The sequence below is a fragment of the Rhagoletis pomonella genome, unplaced genomic scaffold (assembly GCF_013731165.1).
Source record: "Rhagoletis pomonella isolate Grant_MI unplaced genomic scaffold, Rhpom_1.0 Rhpom_scaffold_00010, whole genome shotgun sequence".
NCBI classification, from domain to species: Eukaryota; Metazoa; Arthropoda; class Insecta; order Diptera; family Tephritidae; genus Rhagoletis; species Rhagoletis pomonella.
In genome coordinates, this window is record NW_023458564.1 from 5932158 (window position 1) to 5952735 (window position 20578).

The following is a 20578-nucleotide window of genomic DNA, read 5'->3' on the forward strand; positions in this document are numbered from 1 at the left end:
GACATTTCAGCTGCGTTTCATAGCACATCATACGAAGCAAAGCAAAATCCAAGGTCATGGCAAGAAAGCATTGGCATTGGCATTGTTTGACAGATCCAGATCAATTTCTCGGGACCTTGGTTTAGTAAAATTGGGTAACTTGGTTTTAAATATTTGCAAAAAGCATAATGCCAGTTTTTTTCAGGGTTTGCGCCAAAAGAACAATTTATGGTCCAGGAATCTCTTTCTATAGAGCCCTTTCCATATGGTGGATTATAGCGCCAATGAAGAAGAGGAAAAATAACTATATTGGAGTTCATCTAGAGCTTGCTGGTATACGCCTTTATGAGTTAGTCTGGATTTGGTCGACATTTTGGAAAACGTGACGCTGAGTTCAAATACAGCACACTCTTCTTCAAACATACATAGGTATGTAAAAGATATTCATACACATGCCGTTTCGAGTATAGACGTCACTGTCAGAAAGAGCTTTTGCATAGAGAATATGAACGTATTTACACACATACATGCTCGCACTTACTTGTACATATGCACGCACGTACAGCAGAAACGTTGTATAAAGTGCGGTGGTCGGTCAAGCGATTTGAGTCGCTTTAATATGTCAACGTCGGATGTTGAGCTGGACTGCATTGCGTTGCAACGAGTTGAGCTGCACAACAGCTGGTTTACGAACATACATAAATACATACTACATATTTACAAGTGCATACGAATGCATCGGTGTATTTGTAGCTGTTGTTGTTCACTTCAGAGTGCATGTTTTAACATATTTCCGAGTTGTATTTGTGAGAATTTATGGATTTAATTTATCAATTATTAAATTGCAGTTGGCAGCTGATGTCATTTGGGTGCGTGAATATGCATGCGTTTCAAGTGCATTTGTACCCAGTAGGACTTTGCATCTGCGGAGCATAACAACTTCAATGACTATTCCCCATGACTAAGGCATAGCGATGGCTGCCTTCGCATCAATGACTTTGTGTAGTACAAAAATCAATAGAGTAAAATCGTTCGTATTCGATCGTGCGCCCATGCCAACACACATGCGTTTTTCATTTGATCGTTCATCTGATCTGATACACAGCAGCTACAACTTAAGATGCTGCGAACGTAGCTACACGCTACCTAACTTTGTTATCTACTCGCTTCGTAACATTTTATTACTTCTCCTTTACACCTAGTACTTTAGTTAGTTGCGAATTCAGCTACTCAAAATGTACGTGACTAGGCAATACATTTTTGTAGTAACTGCTATAAAACTAACGAAAGCATATATGCGGCATAAATAACATTCGGAACACCTAACAAAATGGCCTAGTGGGTATATCCTACATACATGTGTGGGTGTGAGTGTATGTGCTTGAGTAGGAAATATGTTTGTGACCAAACTAAATTACATACATACATAACTGCCCATTTGTGAATATGATCTTTGTAAGGAAACAACAATAAAATTAAATTTGTAATATTTGTTTACTTATACACATATTCTCTTGTTACGTAAATGCATACACGCACACATATGTATATACTTATACATAGGCACATGCGTACAATATATTAATGTGGGTTCACATTTCTACTTATATAAGTAAGTCTAAAGATAAATGGCTTGCATCAGAACGTCATTCTGAAAATAGGTCAATATTTGAGCTTTCTTTAGTATTCACCACATGCTATTCATGTATGTACATACATATGTATGTATGTATGAAAGGCAAAACTGTTTAAAATATTACAATAGAATGCTTTCTTTGATAAACTTGTTGTTAAATAACTTTTGAATAATTTAGTCACATAGAAGTTTCTTCCAATTAAAGCCTTCAGGTTTCGGTTTCTATGATTTAAGTAGATCGATTAGGATGTTAGAATAATTATTTACATTCATTTTGCAATATATATATACAAACGTGCATTTAAATACAACTTGATTTTTAATCGAAAATTGTATTTATATTATATGCCGAAGGTTTTGGGCTAATGTCTGCCTTTGCATTAATAAGCCTATTGGACCGTACCACCTTACAAGCAAACAAAAAAATTCGCCGTACTCTCCTGAGTCTAAAGCATTTTTCGAAACAATATTTTTTTTTAGGATCGCCTTTGCAGCATGAGTATATTGTATACAAAAGTATGTTACACTCTATATAAATTCATTTGAAACACTTCTAAGCCTGTCAACTTATGTGGCCCAAAAACCAAGATGTCCATTTTATTGTCATAAACTTGAATTTTCTTGCATTTGTATGTATGTATGTATGTATGTATTTGTATGTATCAATATTTATTTGCTAACATTCCCATGCCTTTTGTTATGCCATTAAACACGACTAAATTACTTTAACAATAAAACACTAACGAGCAGCACGCCAGCCGAATCATTCTGGTCGAGTAAAGTTTGTCCAGCAGCAAAGAATTTTGCATATCCATACTTACCTCGAAAAGTACGCACGAACAATTTCAGCCAGTAATGATAGAAGTTTATATGTATGTAGGTACGGGTACGTAGATGGTTTATAAATGTAGCTGAATATAAGAGATACATATCATCGTTCAAAGTACAAAACCGCGTATCGTTCTTCTTTTTCTTCTTATTTGACGCTGTAACCGCCTAAGCGATTTTGGCCGAGTTCAACAAAGCACGCCAGTCGTTTTCTTCTGTGCCAACTGACGCCAATTGTAGGTGTTGCTGTTTCCAGCTTTGTGCAATATTAAAAAAAAAACATCTACTTTCGAGCTTTTTTAAGAATTCTAAAAAATCAGCCATAATTTTTAGCCATTTGAAACTTGCACTTTATTCTACAAGATGGAATTCTGCAAAACTGCATACTCATTTATTGCATACATTTTTAAGGCAGTGTCGCTCGATTGGTACATTTGTATAGATTTTTATATTTTTATATTGGGCTATTGGTACAAAATAAAAAATTGGGACGATTTTTTTTTTGTAGTTAAAAGATTGGTACAGTACAGCGATGTTCTATTGAAAATTTCAACAAAATATTTTTCGTGATTGGAATAAAGAAAAATATTTCGGTATTCACACAATTGGGATACGATTTGCACCAAATTTTGGCAAATACCCCATCGTGTGACATTGCCTTTAAACTTGTATTTATACGGATGTTGTTAAGGAATAAACTATAAAAAACTAACCAAAATTAAATAACACCAAAAATAATATTTTAAAACTTGTCTAAATTTGGGGCGGCCATAACTTTCTCGACTACTGTACATTAGTTGATTATGATTACTCGGCCGTGCTATCAAAAATAGTAGCACAATGCCACTAGGTGCATTTTAAATTTTTCAGGCAATAGCCTCATGCGATTATTGCGAAGCATAGATTTGAAGGAACGAAAGCTTATCTGAACATCTACTAATATTAAACTCCACTGCAAAGCTCGTTCAATTGGCCGTTATTTAAAAATTAAGTAATAGGTTTTGATATTTTTTGTCGTGATTTACTTTTACTCCATAGCAGTCAAAAATCCCACGAAAAAAAAACTTGGCTACGGTCCTGATTTGCACCATCCAAATAATAGATCCGACTAGCCTACAAGTGTACCAAATAAATTCTGCGAACTGATTGCAACAAAACCTAGAAACGTTAGCTTTATAAATCAATTGTTACATTGCTGCCACAGTACTCCCTTGGAGTTTTAACTACGATGGAGCAGCCAGCTTGAGATGGTCTACCGAAACTTTCACTTTCTTTTTATTATTATCGATAATGAAGAATTCCCGAAGAAACCTAAATGGACCGGGGTACGATGACGTCAGTTCGGATTGGGTCGTCATGAAAAAAGACATATTCAAAAGAGCGAAGAAAAGGATGAATAAATTGACGCCCTTCATTATTTATACTTACATGCGCGGCATCGATTTCGTGTTTCTTCTGTTGTGGTTTGTAGCAACATCTCCGCTAAGTCTTCTCTACTCTGAACTTCAGTTAGGTACACCAAATCCTTGGCCCTTCCCCAAACGTAAAAGTGAATCAGGTTGAGGTGTGGCGAACTCGGAGGCCAGGGAATGGATCCACGAGACGGAGAAAGCATTATTTAAATGTTCTCGCACAATAAGACTCCAATGTACTGGGCAGCCGTCAAGTGGGAAGAAGACGGGCCTGTCTTCTTGGAATAATTCTTCCACTAATTCGGGTAAATAATTTTGGATAAGTTTCAAATATTTTTCCAAATTAATGCTATTAGGTAAATAATGAGGCCCGATTGGCCGGTTTCTCTGGAGAGTGTCTCTTCAAATGTAGGTTTTGGTATTTCGCTGCCCAGTGGTGTCAATTGTGGTGATTCACTATCCCTTACTTAACAAATTTTGATTCATCCGTTCATAGGATGCTCTTCAAAAGTTTACATCATCCAAAATCATTTTCTTCAAGGCGCGGAGTAAACAAATCAGGTTTTAAAATTTATTTCAAGACGTAGGTACTAAACCTAAAATATCCTAATTTATCCTTCCGCTACTGTAGAATCATACCTTGTACCGGAGTGCAGTGAAAAGGATGCCGTCCCTTAGCCGTTTGGACAGACCACACTTTCAAAATACTTACGCTAACGTTTTTGGTAGGAGTATCTTTTCATGTCGGACCCGGTATGATGCGCGAGCTATTTTAGCCGGTAATTTACACTGCTTCCTCCGGCGGACAAAGCCAAGTGTCGAGTGACCAGAAGGCTGCACAAACTGCCAACAACAAGTGCGCCTCTTGTTTTCACCTGCGGTGAAGATCAGTAGCCATCGGGAGGGCGAAAGGCTCTAAAGCCATGGAACCCGACGGAATATGCATGTTGATGCTGAAAATTTTGGTTCCTGCGGGAGTAGACTATTTAGCCAAAGTTCTTAACCTATCCATGGCTACTCTCGTCATTCCAGACATCTGGAAGATGGGAAGAGTGTTCCCACAGCTCAAACCGGGGAAACCAGCCAGCAGAGGAGAGTCCTATCCCCCGACAACACTCTTTTTCCCGGTAGCGAAAGCCCTAGAGGTCTCGCTACTCCCGTATTTTTCGAACCACCTGACCCCAGCGAAGCATCAGCATGGTTGCCGTAAAGTGCACAGCACAACAACAGCACTTAACACGTGGCCTAAACCGCAACCGCCCCTGTGAGAGACCTATTCTAGTAGCGTTGGATCTGTCAAAGGTGTTTGACACCTCAGCCACTCCACGCTGCTAGAAGACACAGAGGCCTCCTCTCCCCCACAGAGACTCAAACGGTGGTCAGCGAATTATCGGAGTGGTCGACACTCGTCGGTAATGTTTAGAGAAAAATCGAGCAAAGCTAGAAAAATAAAACAGGGGGTTCCACAGGGTGGTGTCCTTTCCCTACTACTGTTTAACTATTATATTTCCAAGCTCCCTCAACCACCAAAGGGAGTCACGATTGTCTCTATCACTGATGATTGTTCGATAATGGCGGAATGGAATGGAACTGATGACTTGTGCTCGCAAGTAAACGGGTATCTCCGAGGTTTCTCGCTTCTCACTTCTAGGAGCCTAACCCTCTCCCCTACAAAATCTTCAGCGAACTTGTTTACCACCTGGACGAAGAAGGTCAGACAACCGCTGGGTATTCAGGTTGATGACACGCCAATGTCGACGGTGAATAACCCAAAATACTTTGAGTAACTTTCGACAGTCTGCTCTCCTTCTCTGCTAACATAATCGCAATTGTCAACAAAGTACAAAGCCGCAACAAGGTCCTCAAGTCGATAGCCGGCAGTACCTGTGGCAAAGACAAAGGAACGTTGCTGGCAACATACAAGGTAATTAGCCGGCCGATTCTAAATAACGCAGCATCAGTGTCGTCGCCGGGGGCCAGTAGGACGCAGCAGATGAAGCTGCAGACAGCACAGAACACAGAACTTCGGACAGCGACCGGATGTCTTCTGATGTCGCCAGAACATCACCTGCATGACAAGGCGCAAATGCTCCCCATAAGGGAGCACAACGCAATGCTCTGTAAGTAATTCTTAGTACGTAGCCACAGACGTGGACACCCGAACAGACACTTGCTTGCAGAGGGGCCCTCGGCAAGGCATGTCGGAAGGCATCTATACGAACTGACCCCAATTCAAATCTATATATGTGCTTTTTACCTAAACCTGTGAAGCTGTTTCAATCATTAGACTCGATGGAGTATTATGAAACCTAAGACGCTTGATTGGCCGAATACAGTGCTTTAAGCTTTTTCATTTTTTTTTTTTTTCAGAAATAACTTATTTTGAAAACGTGACTTGGTACTGCAATTGTGTTATTGTGCGACGTGGCGTATGAGTAACATCGAAACAATATTTCTCACCGTGCACCTACCTAAGGCGAAGATTTCAATCGTTGAACAAAAGGCAAATGGCTATTTATGCGGATATGTTTGTATATTTGAGAACATATGTAAATTCATATACGTATGTAAGTTTAAATATAGCAAGCTTGCATTCAATTGTGTGAGTGTGCAAATTTGTCTATGGCTCTAAGTGGGACTATGAGCTGTAAGTTTTCAGCTTTCGCATTGTGTTAGAGAACGGTAATGGCTGGCTGTTGCCATTCCTGCCACGGCAACGCCAACTGTCGCATTCACTGGCACTGCAGTCTGTTGGCGGCTTGTATAATCGCTTTTAAATTAGTTAGTTACAAGTGTACACAACGGCACACTTGCATGCAAACATATGTATGCACATACTTATACAAATATGCGCATGTGATGTACGCGAATACATACAATTTGCAAGCGAACAATGACGCGTACGCGCAAGTGTTTAAACAGAACTTGTAATTCTTCTACCATACGTACATACATACATATATGCAGACATACTATATGCATGTGGATGTATGATGGCATAGCAATGGGCGGAAAAATCTGGTGGCTATAAACGCGCGACAGTTAAAATGCTTTTTAGCGCATTTATCACACTCATTTAGCGAGCAGTGGCACATATATGTATGTATGCATAATGCAGTAGTGTAGTTATATGAATAGATGTGTACTTGTGTGTATTTGTACTATACAGATATATCTACGTGCATATGTGCTTTGACAAAGAGACCCGAGCGACTGCAGCTATTGCAGTGAAAGCAACAAAAACTATCATTATTAGTAGTACAAGCAGCAGCAGCAGCAGTAGCAGCAACTGTAAGTGGAGTAGCAACAACATTTATCATTCGACAGATACCAGCCCCACGACAAATGTTGCAAATGCACAATTAACACGATGCCATTCCTCAAAGTGCATTTTAGTGCTCATTTGAACAAACGGTAAATACAACCATTTGCACCAGTCCCGAGTACGCGATTACTACTGCAATGCAACATTGTTTGCTTTTGTCGAATGGGCGAAGTACTTACAAATACACTAAGTACTGTTTTCAAGACAAATTATAAATAGTAGCTTATTTAAGTACTTATGCAACTTGGCTAGGATTAGACAGATTTTGAGGTATACTCACTCCTATGTATGCGCATGTATGTAGATTTGTCTGTACATATATGTACATGGGCGTTCCATACCAAAACGGACGGGGTTCACACTTCATGTGTTTGATTTGTTTCAAATTTTTAGGGTTGATGTATAAACATACATATATAATAAATAAATGTGAAATTTGAGCTTGATTAATACATTTTTAAAAACTTTGCAGCACAAAAACAAAAAAAAATCCATTTAATTCCAAATATCTCGAGAACGGCGCGAGGAAAAAATTTGAAAAAAATCACACATACACAGAAGATTTTGATGCTCTATGAAAAGAAATATTATTTATTTAACTTTTTTTTCTTGAAAAATTTTTTACATACAAATTTTTTTATCAAAAAATACGCAATCCCAAAAACAAAAAAAAAATAAAATAACAATGGTGGCTCTGAGTATTGCGCAATATTTAAGTATAGTACTATGGGGTGCACTCTACAATAATTTGAGTTATGAACTTTTTCGCACCGAAGTTGAGTATGATTACATTACAAATTTACAAATTTTATTGAGTGTGCAGTATTTTTTATTTCGACGGCTTTTTGCACTTTTTTCTTATGGAAGAAAATGGGCAAAACCGTTTTCAAAGAAAATTAAAAAAAAAATAACGCCAGTTTTGCAAATTTGCACTTTGTTATACTAAAATTTAATGGGCTACAAAACTGCATACTCAAAGAAATTCTAAAAAAAATTTAAAAAATTTGTAAATTTGTAATGTACTCATTTTACTCAGCTTCGATGTAAAAAAAAAAACCATAACTGAAATTATTGTAGAGTTATTAAATATGTTACTAGTAAATTTTTTTGTTTTTTTTTTCATTTACAAACATCACATCATCATAAATTTGTATTACTGTTAGATTTACCCACCTTTGTAGATAATGGTATGGAGTCCGTCCGGCTGCACGAATGTGGCCTTCTCCCAATGGCGGCGAAGAGCAATCTTCAAGTAGTTGAATTTCTCATATTTTTTTGTTGATACCTTGGCCTCGAGAATGGATCATATGGAAAAATTCTTTGGGTTTCAGTCCGGTAAATATGGTTGCCATTGTTTTGAAGAAGTCAAGCTGGGAATTGTTTTTCTAAAAAACTCTGGATTTTGCGAACTTTCTGCAATGGTGCCGAGTCTTATTGAAACGTGCAATGATTTCTACCGAATTGTTTTCGTACCCAAGGTAATAGAGCAACGTTTAAAACCTTTTCGTGGTAGATTCGTTCAACATGTGAAGCATTCCCGGTTAGACTCAATAGCATGCGCGCTAAAGATGACTACTTCGAACAGTAATATACTTTTCTTAGAATTTGATTTCTTCCGATACAAGCGCACAGGAATTTTCAAAATGGCTGTTTAGCAAACACTTGGCTTTAAAAGGCTTTAAAAAAAATTCACATGGACCCACTTATTGAGGAATATGAATATCTCGTAAAAAAATTACACTCTGCATAAGTTTTTTTACAAAAGCTTATTTACAAATGCAAATGCAATGACAAGATTTATGAACAGAAGTCAGAAATGCATATGGGTAGGGATATAGTGATTGGAGGAACTATTAACTAACTTTGAAAAAGATTCCAACAACCAACCACGGTTACTGACTAAATATCGATGGCTGAGCGGAAGATCGACTTATCTCGGCATCTAGTTCGAAAACGCTTTCTCTCAGAAAACTTTTCAAGAGCGCCCTGTTTTCAGAATTTTATTATAAAACACCCTATCTCAGATTTTATTGTTGCGTGTATAATACATTTATTTTTCATACATACTATGTTCATTAGACTGTATCGCCACAAAAAGATGCGGTTTTCCGATTAAAAAATTTATAATATTTTAAGACGTCCATCAAAATATTTCGGAAAAGTTTTAATATTTACTTAAGCTGGATCGATTTGAAAATACCTCCAAAAATGGAGTTTTTTATAAATCAAAATAGTTTCTTAAAGAACTTTTTGAAAAAAGGCCCCTCAGATGACAAAACAGATTAAGCTTGAAAAATCTGCGTAAAAATATTTAAAAATCTTTTCAACGGAATCGTAATAATGAGATTTTTGATGCTTTTTTTTATTTCTTTCAAAGATTGAATTACGAAAAACTTCAATAACTGGGCCAAAACTATTCTGATTTAGACTTATGGCATCTTTTTATTTCTGTGTATTTTTTTATTTCTGTGCAAAAAAAGTCATTCGTGGCCCAATTTTTTTTTTTAAATACCAACACATCCTAATTCAACTTTGAACGACGTTCGTTCTTCCTACCTTTCTCTTTCATCCTTTGAATGAGTTTATTAGCAAAGAACTAAAACGGGTCAGAAAATACCTTTCCGTTAGGTTCCGTTATTCAAGTTTTTCTTATACCATTCTTTGAAAAAAGTTAACATCAAAAATCGCATTATTACTATTCCGTTAAAATTTGTTTTTTTTTATTTTAGAAATATTTTTATGCAAGTATTTTTAGGCTTAAACCGTTTTGTCATTTGAGGGGATTTTTTCAAAAAAAAAATCTTTAAGAACCTATTTTTATTAAAAAAAACTCCATTTTTGGAAGTATTTTCAAATCGGTCCAGCTCGCGTAAATCTTAATATTTTACCGAAATATTTTGATGGACGTCTTCAAATATAATAGATTTTATAACACAGTACCACTTTTTTTGTATGGGGAGTGATGCAGTCTAATGTACATATGTATGTATGTATATATTTCATGGAAATTATCATTTAATCAAATTTCGAAAAAATTTTATTTCTGCAGTGAAAACACGGCCATTCGTTTTGAATTTCGAGAAATGAAGTCGTTCATGAGTTCATGGATAATGCAATATTGCTACATGGCTGAGAATGCAATATTGCTACATGGCTGAGCTGTTTTCGGTGCATTGTCGAGCGCAAATAATTTTTCAACCTACGCAAAACAGTAAAGCTCCTCTTGTTAGAGCATGACGACCCTGGAATCTAATCTAATGAAGCGTACATATTCAGGAACAAGTTGCACACACAATTCGTTTTCACGCAAAAATTGCACAACATCTTTCACATATCCTGGATTTTTTGTGCGCCTCATTATGCACAGAGGCACATATATCTTTATCGACATTGAGTCGGCATTCGTCAAAATCACCATTATAAAATGTGACATTTTCCTCAAATCTACTGTCTCACCAAGAATGAACTTTTCTAAAGTTTTATAAAACGTTGCGGATTCAGTATCAAATTTAATTGTCAGGGAGCAAATAACTTGGTCAAAAATTTCATAATATACCTATCTTCCGAAAATACTCTTTCAATTGGACTTATTTTTCTTCTAAAAAATTACCCACCCACCAAACCCACGACTTCCGCCGCCCCTGTGTACATATATGTTGTACATACACGATGGATTTCACTACACTGAGAAAAGATCATCCGTTAATGGATTTTTTGACTTTATATTCGATGTGTTGCGAAGATTTTGAATTACCAAATGATCTCTTTAAAAATGTGATAACCAAATGTATACTAATGATATTTTACTAAAGTAAGGATTACTATATAAGGACGACATAGTCGATATTGATATCAATCTGTAATAAGTACATATAAACCAATACATTTAAGAGTATTTTTTACTTAAAATACTGACGTTGATATGCCGTTTTAAAATACGCAAATATGTATATATGCATAAAGATAAAAAATGTTACAAGAATCTGTGAAAATGGTTGAAATAATATGAAATAAAAAATTGACATTTTGTTGGCCTTAAAAATTATTGTTTAGCATTTTCTGGAATTTTTCAAAATGGGTTTTAGCATTTTTTTTTGCGGGACCTGGTCACACTGTGTGAAACACACATGTGCTCAGAGAGCGCTCACTGAGCTATGGCTTGCCGACCACTGCTTTAGCTAGCCTACACAGTATGGAAATCATAGACAATATTTATCTATATAAATTAACCATTAAATATGGTCTATCAGAATAACTTTTTTATCTACATAAATAAGCCCAGCAACAACCTTCAACATTTTGAGTTCCAAACAAAAAGTTTTCTTTTTCCTTGACTCATGGGTAATCTTGTTCACTGCCTTTTTACACAAAAGTTCTTTTACTGTCATCGATATGTCGATAATAATGATGCCTTCGCTGTGCCTGATGAGCTAATGATGATTGCTTACAAAGATGTTTCTGCGACTATCGTCATTCCGTATACATATGTAGGTACTTTGCCGCTACTCTACTGTACGTGCCCAAGCTTAAAATCACTCAATATCCACGCCCAATCCATTTCAATCGGTACTCATCACTTGACTACGTCGAACGCCGTGCTTTATTTACTTGATTTTTGTTAGATGGTTGAAGAGTGAATATATATGTACATATGTATGTATAAGTGATGTATGCTTGACAACTGATTGACTCAACTGAAGACACAGCAACATGAATTCAAACATATGTATATATACTGAAGTGCTGACTAGTCTACGCTCCATACTTTTGCTTAGAGTAACCGCGCACCATAGCCTCTTGTTGCATGCAACTTGAATACCAAATGATTTCTGACAACTAAATTCATCGCAGTCGAATAGCATGTCGAACTGGGTGCTGCCACCGCGCTTTCACGCCTGCAGCATAATATTAAAGTAGATTTCAGAGTGATTTACTAACTGCTTTGCGTGCAAGCAGCCAGTCAGCCAAGCAGCCATCAACCAACAAACACCGGCATATTGGAAACAAAGGAATGCGCCTGCCTGCAGGTAAAGTTTTGTACGAAAGCAAAACAAAAACATGCAACACCCCAAGCATGCCTAAGGAGGAAGCTACGATAATGGCATATCAACCCTTGGAATGGGTGCGCGTGTGAGTGTATCACTGTCGGTGGCGGAGTTGCTGTATGAGGGGAAATGTTAATGTTTTTGCGGAAATGAAAATATTTTGAATGGACGCACGAACACTTCCGCTTGATTAGCTGATTGACAACATATTTTGCGCTTCAAAATCTTTTTTATATATTTACATTTGTTGCATTGTTTCTCATATTTGTACAAGCATGCATATTTATGTGCATATTGAAATACATTCACAATATTTTTATTTACGTCGGAGAGGCCCACAGTTTGTCGACTTGCTACTATGTCAGATATAATCTAAATAGCTATCGAATAAACTGACGCCTTCCGGGCATTTGGCATAGAGTTTCAAACAATCTGCACCACCAGCACCGGATTCACGCGCCACGCGATAGCTTTCATCCAAATCCTCTAGCCCGGGCCTATTGAAGGGGAAAAAGTGGTACACATTAGTAAATTACTTACATACAATAATCAAGCATAAAGAATACTTACGTCAACACCACATCCAACACCTCCGACAACACGCCCACATGTTGGTCTACTTGCGCATTTTGGCATATGGAACGCAACAAACACTGACGACCGTTTAATCCACGCTGACTCATTAAAGTTTCCAGCACAGTGTATACAAACAGGCGTGAATCGTCTGTCTCATAATTGTAATTATCGAATCCAGGTGGATTATCATGTAAACGCCTGGTTTTGCGCGCAAAAGTATCCTCCCACTTGTCCCACGGATAGAGTGGCGTAGTGGGAATTGAGTAATGGCCACCCTGTAGGGTGTATGAGCAAACAAGTGAACGCCACGTGATCGGATCGGCTAAGCGTACTTGTCCCGATTGGCCGATAGCTAACTGTAATGTATAAGAGAATGTTTATATGTATGTAATTTATTTAATCACGAAATTGGGATTTTAGTAATGAATGTAACGGTTTGTTGGTGTAGATTTTACTAACTCAGTATGTGTGTACTCTTATAAGAAGAAAAAGAGGGTACTTGTTTGTGCCCCGTTACTTGTTTGTGCCCCGGTAGGTTAGGTTAGCGTAGACGAGCAACTCTAGCTTTAGAGTTCACTCGGAGACCGCAGAGATCTATTGTGAGGACCAGGAGAGAATTCCCGCGAACTGACCCTACATTTCTTTTAGCTATGCTGATTTTCTGGCGAAACCTAGTAGATGATTTTAAGCAGTTGTCCGTTAAATTGTCTGTACTCTCAAGGAAGGGGTCCCCTGAAATGTTTGACACTTTCAATGGAGTTCTTCATTGTCATCGCGCAGAACTATATTAAGTCCCAAGTCACTTCTGTCGAAAAAGTGGATTTCGGAGTTTCGGTCAAAGCCAACTTCCATGATCTTATGGTCACAAATTCTGGAAGCTTAGGTTTTGTCAGATGTTCGCTGCTCGTTGGGCACTTTAAGCCTGAGAGCACTCTAAAGCAGGGATCACACGATTTGTACATTTGTACACAAAATGCCAAATTTAGATTTGTCCACATTTGCGCATTTGGATAGCGATGTACAAATGATTTGTTTTGCGATCAGACGATTTGGCTGCCAAAGATCCAAATGATTTGGCACACATTTGCGCACAGCAGTAAAGTGACAAATATTGTCCACATTCATTCACACGATTTGACTATTTGGTCATAAATACATACTTAAACAGCTGATCCAGTGTCAACCATACTTTTGCATCTATGATTTTGTTAGATTTGAAGTGAAATAAACAAAAATAATATGTACGCACAGGTACTCAGAATTTTGAATACACTCTCAAAATCTGGGCTGAAGGTAAAAAACGCGTTTTTCATAGGTTGAAGCATATATTTGCTCGTAACTTTATTTCTGTTTGCCCGATGAAAAATACTTACATATGCCATTTAAGAGAAAACATTTCGTTGTTTACAACCATTTATAAATGGTTAATTTGTCTTCAGAATGGGCACCCTATGTATGTATACTAGTTAACAAAATAGTCGGACAAGTCGTAATTTAAAATGAAAAATGTTAAAAATTTAAATTTTGCATATCGATGGCTGAGTGGAAGATCGACCTATCTCGGAAGCCAGTTCAAAAACGCCCTGTCTCTGAAAGTTTTTCAAGAACGCCCTACTTCAAAGTTTGATTGAAAAACGCCCTATTTCAGAATTTGGTTGAATAACGCCCTATCACAGAATTCATTTCAAAAATGCCCTATCTCAAACGAAAATACATTGAAAATAAGCCGATATAGGGCGTTTTTGAATTGGCAGCTGAGATAGGGCGTTTTTCAATGAAATCCTGAAGTAGGACGTTCTTGAAACAGAAAAGAGTGTTGTTAAAAAATTTTCTGAGATAGGGCGTTTTCGAACTGGTTGCCGAGATAGGACGATCTTCCACTCAGCCATCGATATACTCTGTAAGATTCCTTTCAGTGATCGGACTTCTACCACATTGTTGTAGATCTGCCACTTTTTTGAGCACACCTACCACACAAGGTCTGAAATCTACCACATATTGGCGTTTTTGAGTAGTTTTATTTTTGCTCAACATAATTTTCTTAATTTTAAGAGCAAAAATTGTCCAACACTAAACACTAACAACAGGCAGAATGGGAGGATAAAATAAACTGTAAAATAGCAAATTTTCTCAATATTCAATTTTTCGACATCAAACATGGTTTTATTGTGTTAAATTGCAAAATATATGATTTATGAAAGGAATTAATAGCGAAAATGATAAAAACCGACGATTTTTGTGAAAGCATTAGCAAATTTTAGTGCATCTCAAATTTCTAAAGCGTTGTTTACTTTTACTTGAGAATTGTCAAAATCGGCAAATCCCAAGTAGCATTTCTGGAACGAGCCACGTTTGTTCGCTACATCGTGATGTGATAAAAAAAAGCTGGAAGGAAACTGTCAAGGAAAAAAATTGCCAAAACCAACGCAATTTTTATCAACTTCAATCCTGCACTTTATTATACTAAAATTAATTTTGTTTTAGATTCTGATTAAAATGTTTGCAATTTAGGAGAAACCTTGCAGATTTTTTTTAATTTTTGTATAAAGTTTGATCCAAAACCTGAGATCTACCACATTTTTTTGAAATCTATCAAATTTTTTAGGTTCTACCACACAAATTTTTTTTAAGTCCGATCACTGATTCCTTTGCCATTTCTTAAGATAAATCATCAATTTAAACATTGTTGTAAGCAGCGATATGTCTTATCTTGAATCACATACACATATACGTATTTTTCACCGGGTAAACAGAAATAAAGTTACGAGCAAGTATACCTGTGCGTCACCCTTTGAAAAACGCGGTTTTATACCTTAAGCCCAGATTTTGAGGGTGTATTTAAAATTTTGAGTATGCAGATTTTACTGCTTAGATAGACCTACAACAAGTATGAACCTCGAAAAAAACTATATACATTTTTTTTTTGTCACATAGTGTAATTTAGATCGTCTTTAATAATCTGTATATCGTCGTTTAAAGTACAAAACCGCGTATCAACAAAATGCAAAGCCGCCTATGTGAGGTTGCATAAATTATTATCTAGATAGTAAAAACACTCATATTTCAAAATGGTTCTCTTTTTTATAAAGCAATCGCATGTATATTTCAGGACGAATGGATAAGGATTGAGCCAACAGCTTCTGTAAGCAAATTCAATTTTTGGCAGCAAATGTCAGTTACGCGATTTTGCAGAATGACGGTACGCGGGTTTGTACTTTATACGATGATATGCATGTATGTATATGTGTATAGCCAGCAAAAACTTCGGAAAGAGATCCGAAAACTGAAAGAAAGGTGAATAGTAAAGTGCCACGAAGGGTTGTGAAACGAATACTTTTCCGACTGGTTTTCCGAAATTTTTCATTCTGAACTTCAAATATGCTTTTTCAAAGTTAATTATACTCAGAAATTAATTATACTTTTAATATGTTCGTCTGCCGGCATAAGAACCTGGGACCTCATGAAAGCTTACAAATAGTCGCACGCTTCTCTGCACACTCAGCTACTGTCGAATACGTACATGTACACGTTTTCAAATGTTCAGTTTGAGCAAATATTTTAAAATTGTTGTTTTCAAATAACGTGATATTTTTCGGTAGTTTTCGGATACGAATATTATATTAAATATTAAAATTTTACCAAAATTGGAAAATACAAGGGTTCACAAGCACGAAATGGCAATACCGCTCAACAATATTTGTATATTTGTCACTGGCATTTGTCATCAAGTGGCAAATCAGATATTTGGTCATTTGCGTAATTTTTATTTGGCTTATGTAGCAGCATTGCGTTCACACGATTTGGCCACCAGGGTTGTTTTTCATTTGCCACAAGAAGGCAAATATTTGGCTTTTCTCATAAATGACAAATGTAATTTAGCGTTCACATGATTTGTCTATGAATTTGACAAATTTTTAGCCAAATGTACAAATCGTGTGATCCCAGCTTAAGATGTGCCGCTTTCAACATGCATAGATGTCTAAAGGTGTTCTGTAAAAACTGACACCATTTGGACATGAAAAAGTCCTTCTCCAACTGGTCTTTCCATCGCAAAGACGGTCTCATTCTTCCTCTTTTACTACCAGCGGGTTCCGCGTTGAATACTTGAATTCGTATTGACATGACCAAGCTAGCGGAACCGCTGTATTTTTATACGCTCCACTATATCTATGTCGTTGTAAAGCTCGTACAGCTCATCGTTCCATCGTCTGCGGTATTCTCCCTTCACCAGTTACGTGACATTCCTCACCGAAAAAGTTGTTCCTCTTTAGGGCTCACGGAAATTCTTCGGCGGCGGTACGTAATGAGCGGTAAACATGGTTACACTGCTCTCATATGTATATTTGTTGAATAGTGCACTTTGAGAGCAGGTGTGAGCGTCGAGTGCCCTTAGTCTGTTATCGGACGCTTCAATCTTCGGAGTTCCTTCTTTTCCATAGGGGCGTGGGGGCAGATGAGCCAGATGTTGAAGAATCTCTATTTCGTCATCAAATATGTTTTACGAGGCAGGTACCAAACCTAGCACACAACCAGAACCTGGATAATTGTACGAGTGCAGCGTATAGCGAGCCGCGTGCTTCAAGATCGAGCCCCTTTGCAGCCGCATCTCCTGGTGAACAGACACTGCCAACTTCAAGGAGCCCTTAAGCAGATTAAGTCGGAGTGGTCTCACCGAATCTCCCTCTCTTTCTGCCGTGGCCCAAGGTTCCACATGGATTGGTTTCCGCATCTCCTGCATGGGACCAATTTCGTTGCGTTTATAAAGATAGCCAATAAATCTGTTTCTGCATGGCATTTTTTCAATCTTTTGGCACCTTCTTGCACACTGGGAAATCAGTGTTGGCTTCAATAAGAGCAGCCTTTGGACATAAATAACTCGATTTCTACATTGTTTAGAAATTTGTGATTAGTCGTCCGATTTTTTCGATTATCTCGACACTCTTTACAAGCACACACAAAAACAACAATTCACCTTAATTTGCCCACTGCCATTGAATATCAAGCTCCTCCTTTTACGCATATGCCTAAAATTGGTTAAGTTTGCTCCTGCACTAAAACTGTGAGTGTTGGCATATACATCATATGAGTAAAGTATTATTAAAGCCAACAGAACTTTCATTAACTTCATTTTAGTTGCACACGTATATATAGCGAACTTATTGAGCAAGAATTAAATTAAAACTAAGTATATGCGAACCACTCAGATATTTAATCACAACTGGCGCATCAAAACGAATTGAGCCATCAAACAAAACTTTAATGTAGTCACAATCTAACTAAACACATATGTACATATGTACATACTTGCATACATATCTGTCTACAATTTTGATAGCATTGATCCATATGAATGATAGAAAAAGTCACCTAAATACTTACGATACCACTGTCGAAAATGCTTGCAATTGAGAAAATATTGATTTAATCTGTTAGCGGACCACAAGTATCGTATTGACTTTTTTGTTGGAATATTACCATAGAATTTTCCTCTACTTAGCTATCTTATTAGTTGCATACATATTGAAATTTATTTAAATTAACCCACTACTGCTCGCTAATTTGAGCTGTGTCAGCGGTGTACTAATGTCTTTAGATTAGACAAGTTTTTAAGGATAATAAAATAAATCGATTTAAGAATGCTTGTATATCTCGTATGGATATTTAAGCAATGAGTAAATCGAGCAGGAATCGAGATATCTCAATACAACGCATACGTATGGAATTATGGCATTTATGTAAAAGCATGTATTTAGTCGCCAAAGTCATGCAATTAGAAAGCGGCAAAATGTACTCAAGATTTTATAGGAAAGTTTCTTCGTTAGTTTAGAGTGAAAAGTCGCGAAGTCCATTTGTTTTTCAAATTACATTGTGATGAAAAAAAAATCAAGTTAATTTGAAAATGTACCATATCGAGCAATGGAGTATATGGAGTCAGCCTTTTGGGTGTACAATTAGAGTTGCTCAACTATACTCAATTCGCGCAACCTGCGCAAAGTGAACAGCCCATGAGTGAGACATGGTAATAAACCCATGTGGAGTATTGGGTCCCGGCAGAAAGAGGGAGAGCTACATTGTTTAAATGGCTCCCTAAGTTCAGAAGCTTTTGTTCACCCGGAGGTGCGGCTGCAAGTTGTTATCTGTATTCAAGCAAGCGGCTCACTATATAATGGAATGTTCAGATCCTTAATGGGTAAGGTTCCCGGTTTTTGTTCCCGCGTAGACTAAAGCGCTGGTTATACTTACATTTCAGTGCAGGGCATAGACGAGCAGCGCATGTGAAGCAACCGCCCTGTGAGAGAACTATTCTAGTAGCGTTGGATTTGTCAAAGGCGTTTGATAGCGTCAGTTACCTCACGCTACTAGAAGACAGAGACTCAAACGATGGTCGGTGAATTATCTGAGTGGTCGACACTCGCCATTAGTATTTAGAGACAAACTGAGTAAACCTAGAAAAATAAAACAGGGGATTCCACAGGGTGGTGTCGTTTCCCCATTTTAACTCTCTGAGCTCTCTCGCTTCTTCACTACTCAACTGTGCGAAGGAGGTCAGACTACAGCTGTTCCCACACCAATTCCGACGGTGAATAACCCCAAAATACTCAAAGTAACTTTGGACAGTCTTCTCTCCTTCTCTGCGCATACAACCGCAATTGTCAACAAAGTACAGACCCGCAACAAGGTCCTCAAGTTGCTAGCCGGCAGCACCTGAGACAAAGGCAAAGAAGCGTTGGTGGCAACATACAAGGCAATTTACCGGCCGGTTCTAAGTTACGCAGCACCAGCACTTCGGACAGCGACCGGATGTCTTCTGATGTCGCCAGAACATCACCTGCATGACAGGCTCCCCATAAGGGAGCAAAACACATGCTCTGCAAGCAATTCTTAGTAGGGAGCCACAGACGTGGACACCCGAACAGACACTTGCTTGCAGAGGAGCCCTCGCCAAAGCATGTCAGAAGGCATCTATACGAACTGACGGACAAAGTCCAGACGTTCATAAAGCAACCTCTGCACTCGAGCATATGGACAGGCCCTGGTCGGCATTGCCAGGGAGCCGATCTCAAGTTACGTAGAGTCCAGACCTGTGAATTCCTCTCTGGGCACACAGCCACCTGACGTGGACGAGACGAAACTTCGTCTGCCTCGAGAGACTCGGACCACAATAGCCCAACTGTACCCAATGAGTGTCCGGCATGCGGAGAGACACCCCACTACTCGAAACATCTCTTCGCATGCCCACAGCTTAGCTAACGCCTCTGTCCTTGTGCACAGACCCTTTAGAGGCTGCACTCATCTTGGGTCTTCCGTTAGTTGAGCTTGACGACAACGACTGAGAAACTACACTCTAAAAAATCTGTTTAAAAATGCGACTATAAATCGAGTATATTTTTATTTATTTGTAAAATTTTTTGGTAAATTTACATGATGAATATGAATTTTTCTCGTTTACACATTTTCGTGTGTAAAAATCCTTTTTGTTAGCGGCTTTACACAATTCTACGGGTGAAATCAAACAGCAGATTTGTATTTTGTAGCTTGTACACACTTTCGTAGTAAATTTACGCACACCACAGCAGCTATATTACAATCTAAAAAATCCGAAATTTAAACAAGCTATAAGGTAGGAAATCAGTAACCTACCTTTTAGCTAGGAAATCTACACAATTTTTTTTTAGAGTGTAGCCGATCTGGGCGAGGTTGTTGTGGCTGCTACGACAACAACAACAACAGCAGGAAGGGCTGTAATTATTATCCGCATAGAACGCATAATCTCCCC

At 37.8% G+C, this 20578-nt stretch overlaps 1 protein-coding gene across 1 annotated transcript; it reads right to left on the reverse strand.

The window, feature by feature from the left end:
- Positions 1–12586: 12586 nt before the first annotated feature.
- On the reverse strand, positions 12587–17929 carry LOC118746484. Its single transcript, XM_036480332.1, has 3 exons — positions 17774–17929; positions 12796–13157; positions 12587–12722 (listed from the first exon to the last, which is right to left on the reverse strand). The coding sequence occupies exons 1-3, from the start codon at positions 17927–17929 to the stop codon at positions 12587–12589; spliced, it is 654 nt and encodes a 217-aa protein (XP_036336225.1).
- Positions 17930–20578: the final 2649 nt, after the last annotated feature.

What these genes read in the sequence shown, in the direction of transcription:
- LOC118746484 (XM_036480332.1), bottom strand. Translation starts at nt 17,929, where the DNA reads ATGAAGTTAATGAAAGTTCTGTTGGCTTTAATAATACTTTACTCATAT. An exon ending in ATGGCAGTGGGCAAATTAAG is followed by an intron (nt 13,158 to 17,773) that starts GTGAATTGTTGT and finishes TATACATTACAG; the next exon opens with TTAGCTATCGGCCAATCGGG. An exon ending in GTGTTGGATGTGGTGTTGAC is followed by an intron (nt 12,723 to 12,795) that starts GTAAGTATTCTT and finishes CCCCTTCAATAG; the next exon opens with GCCCGGGCTAGAGGATTTGG.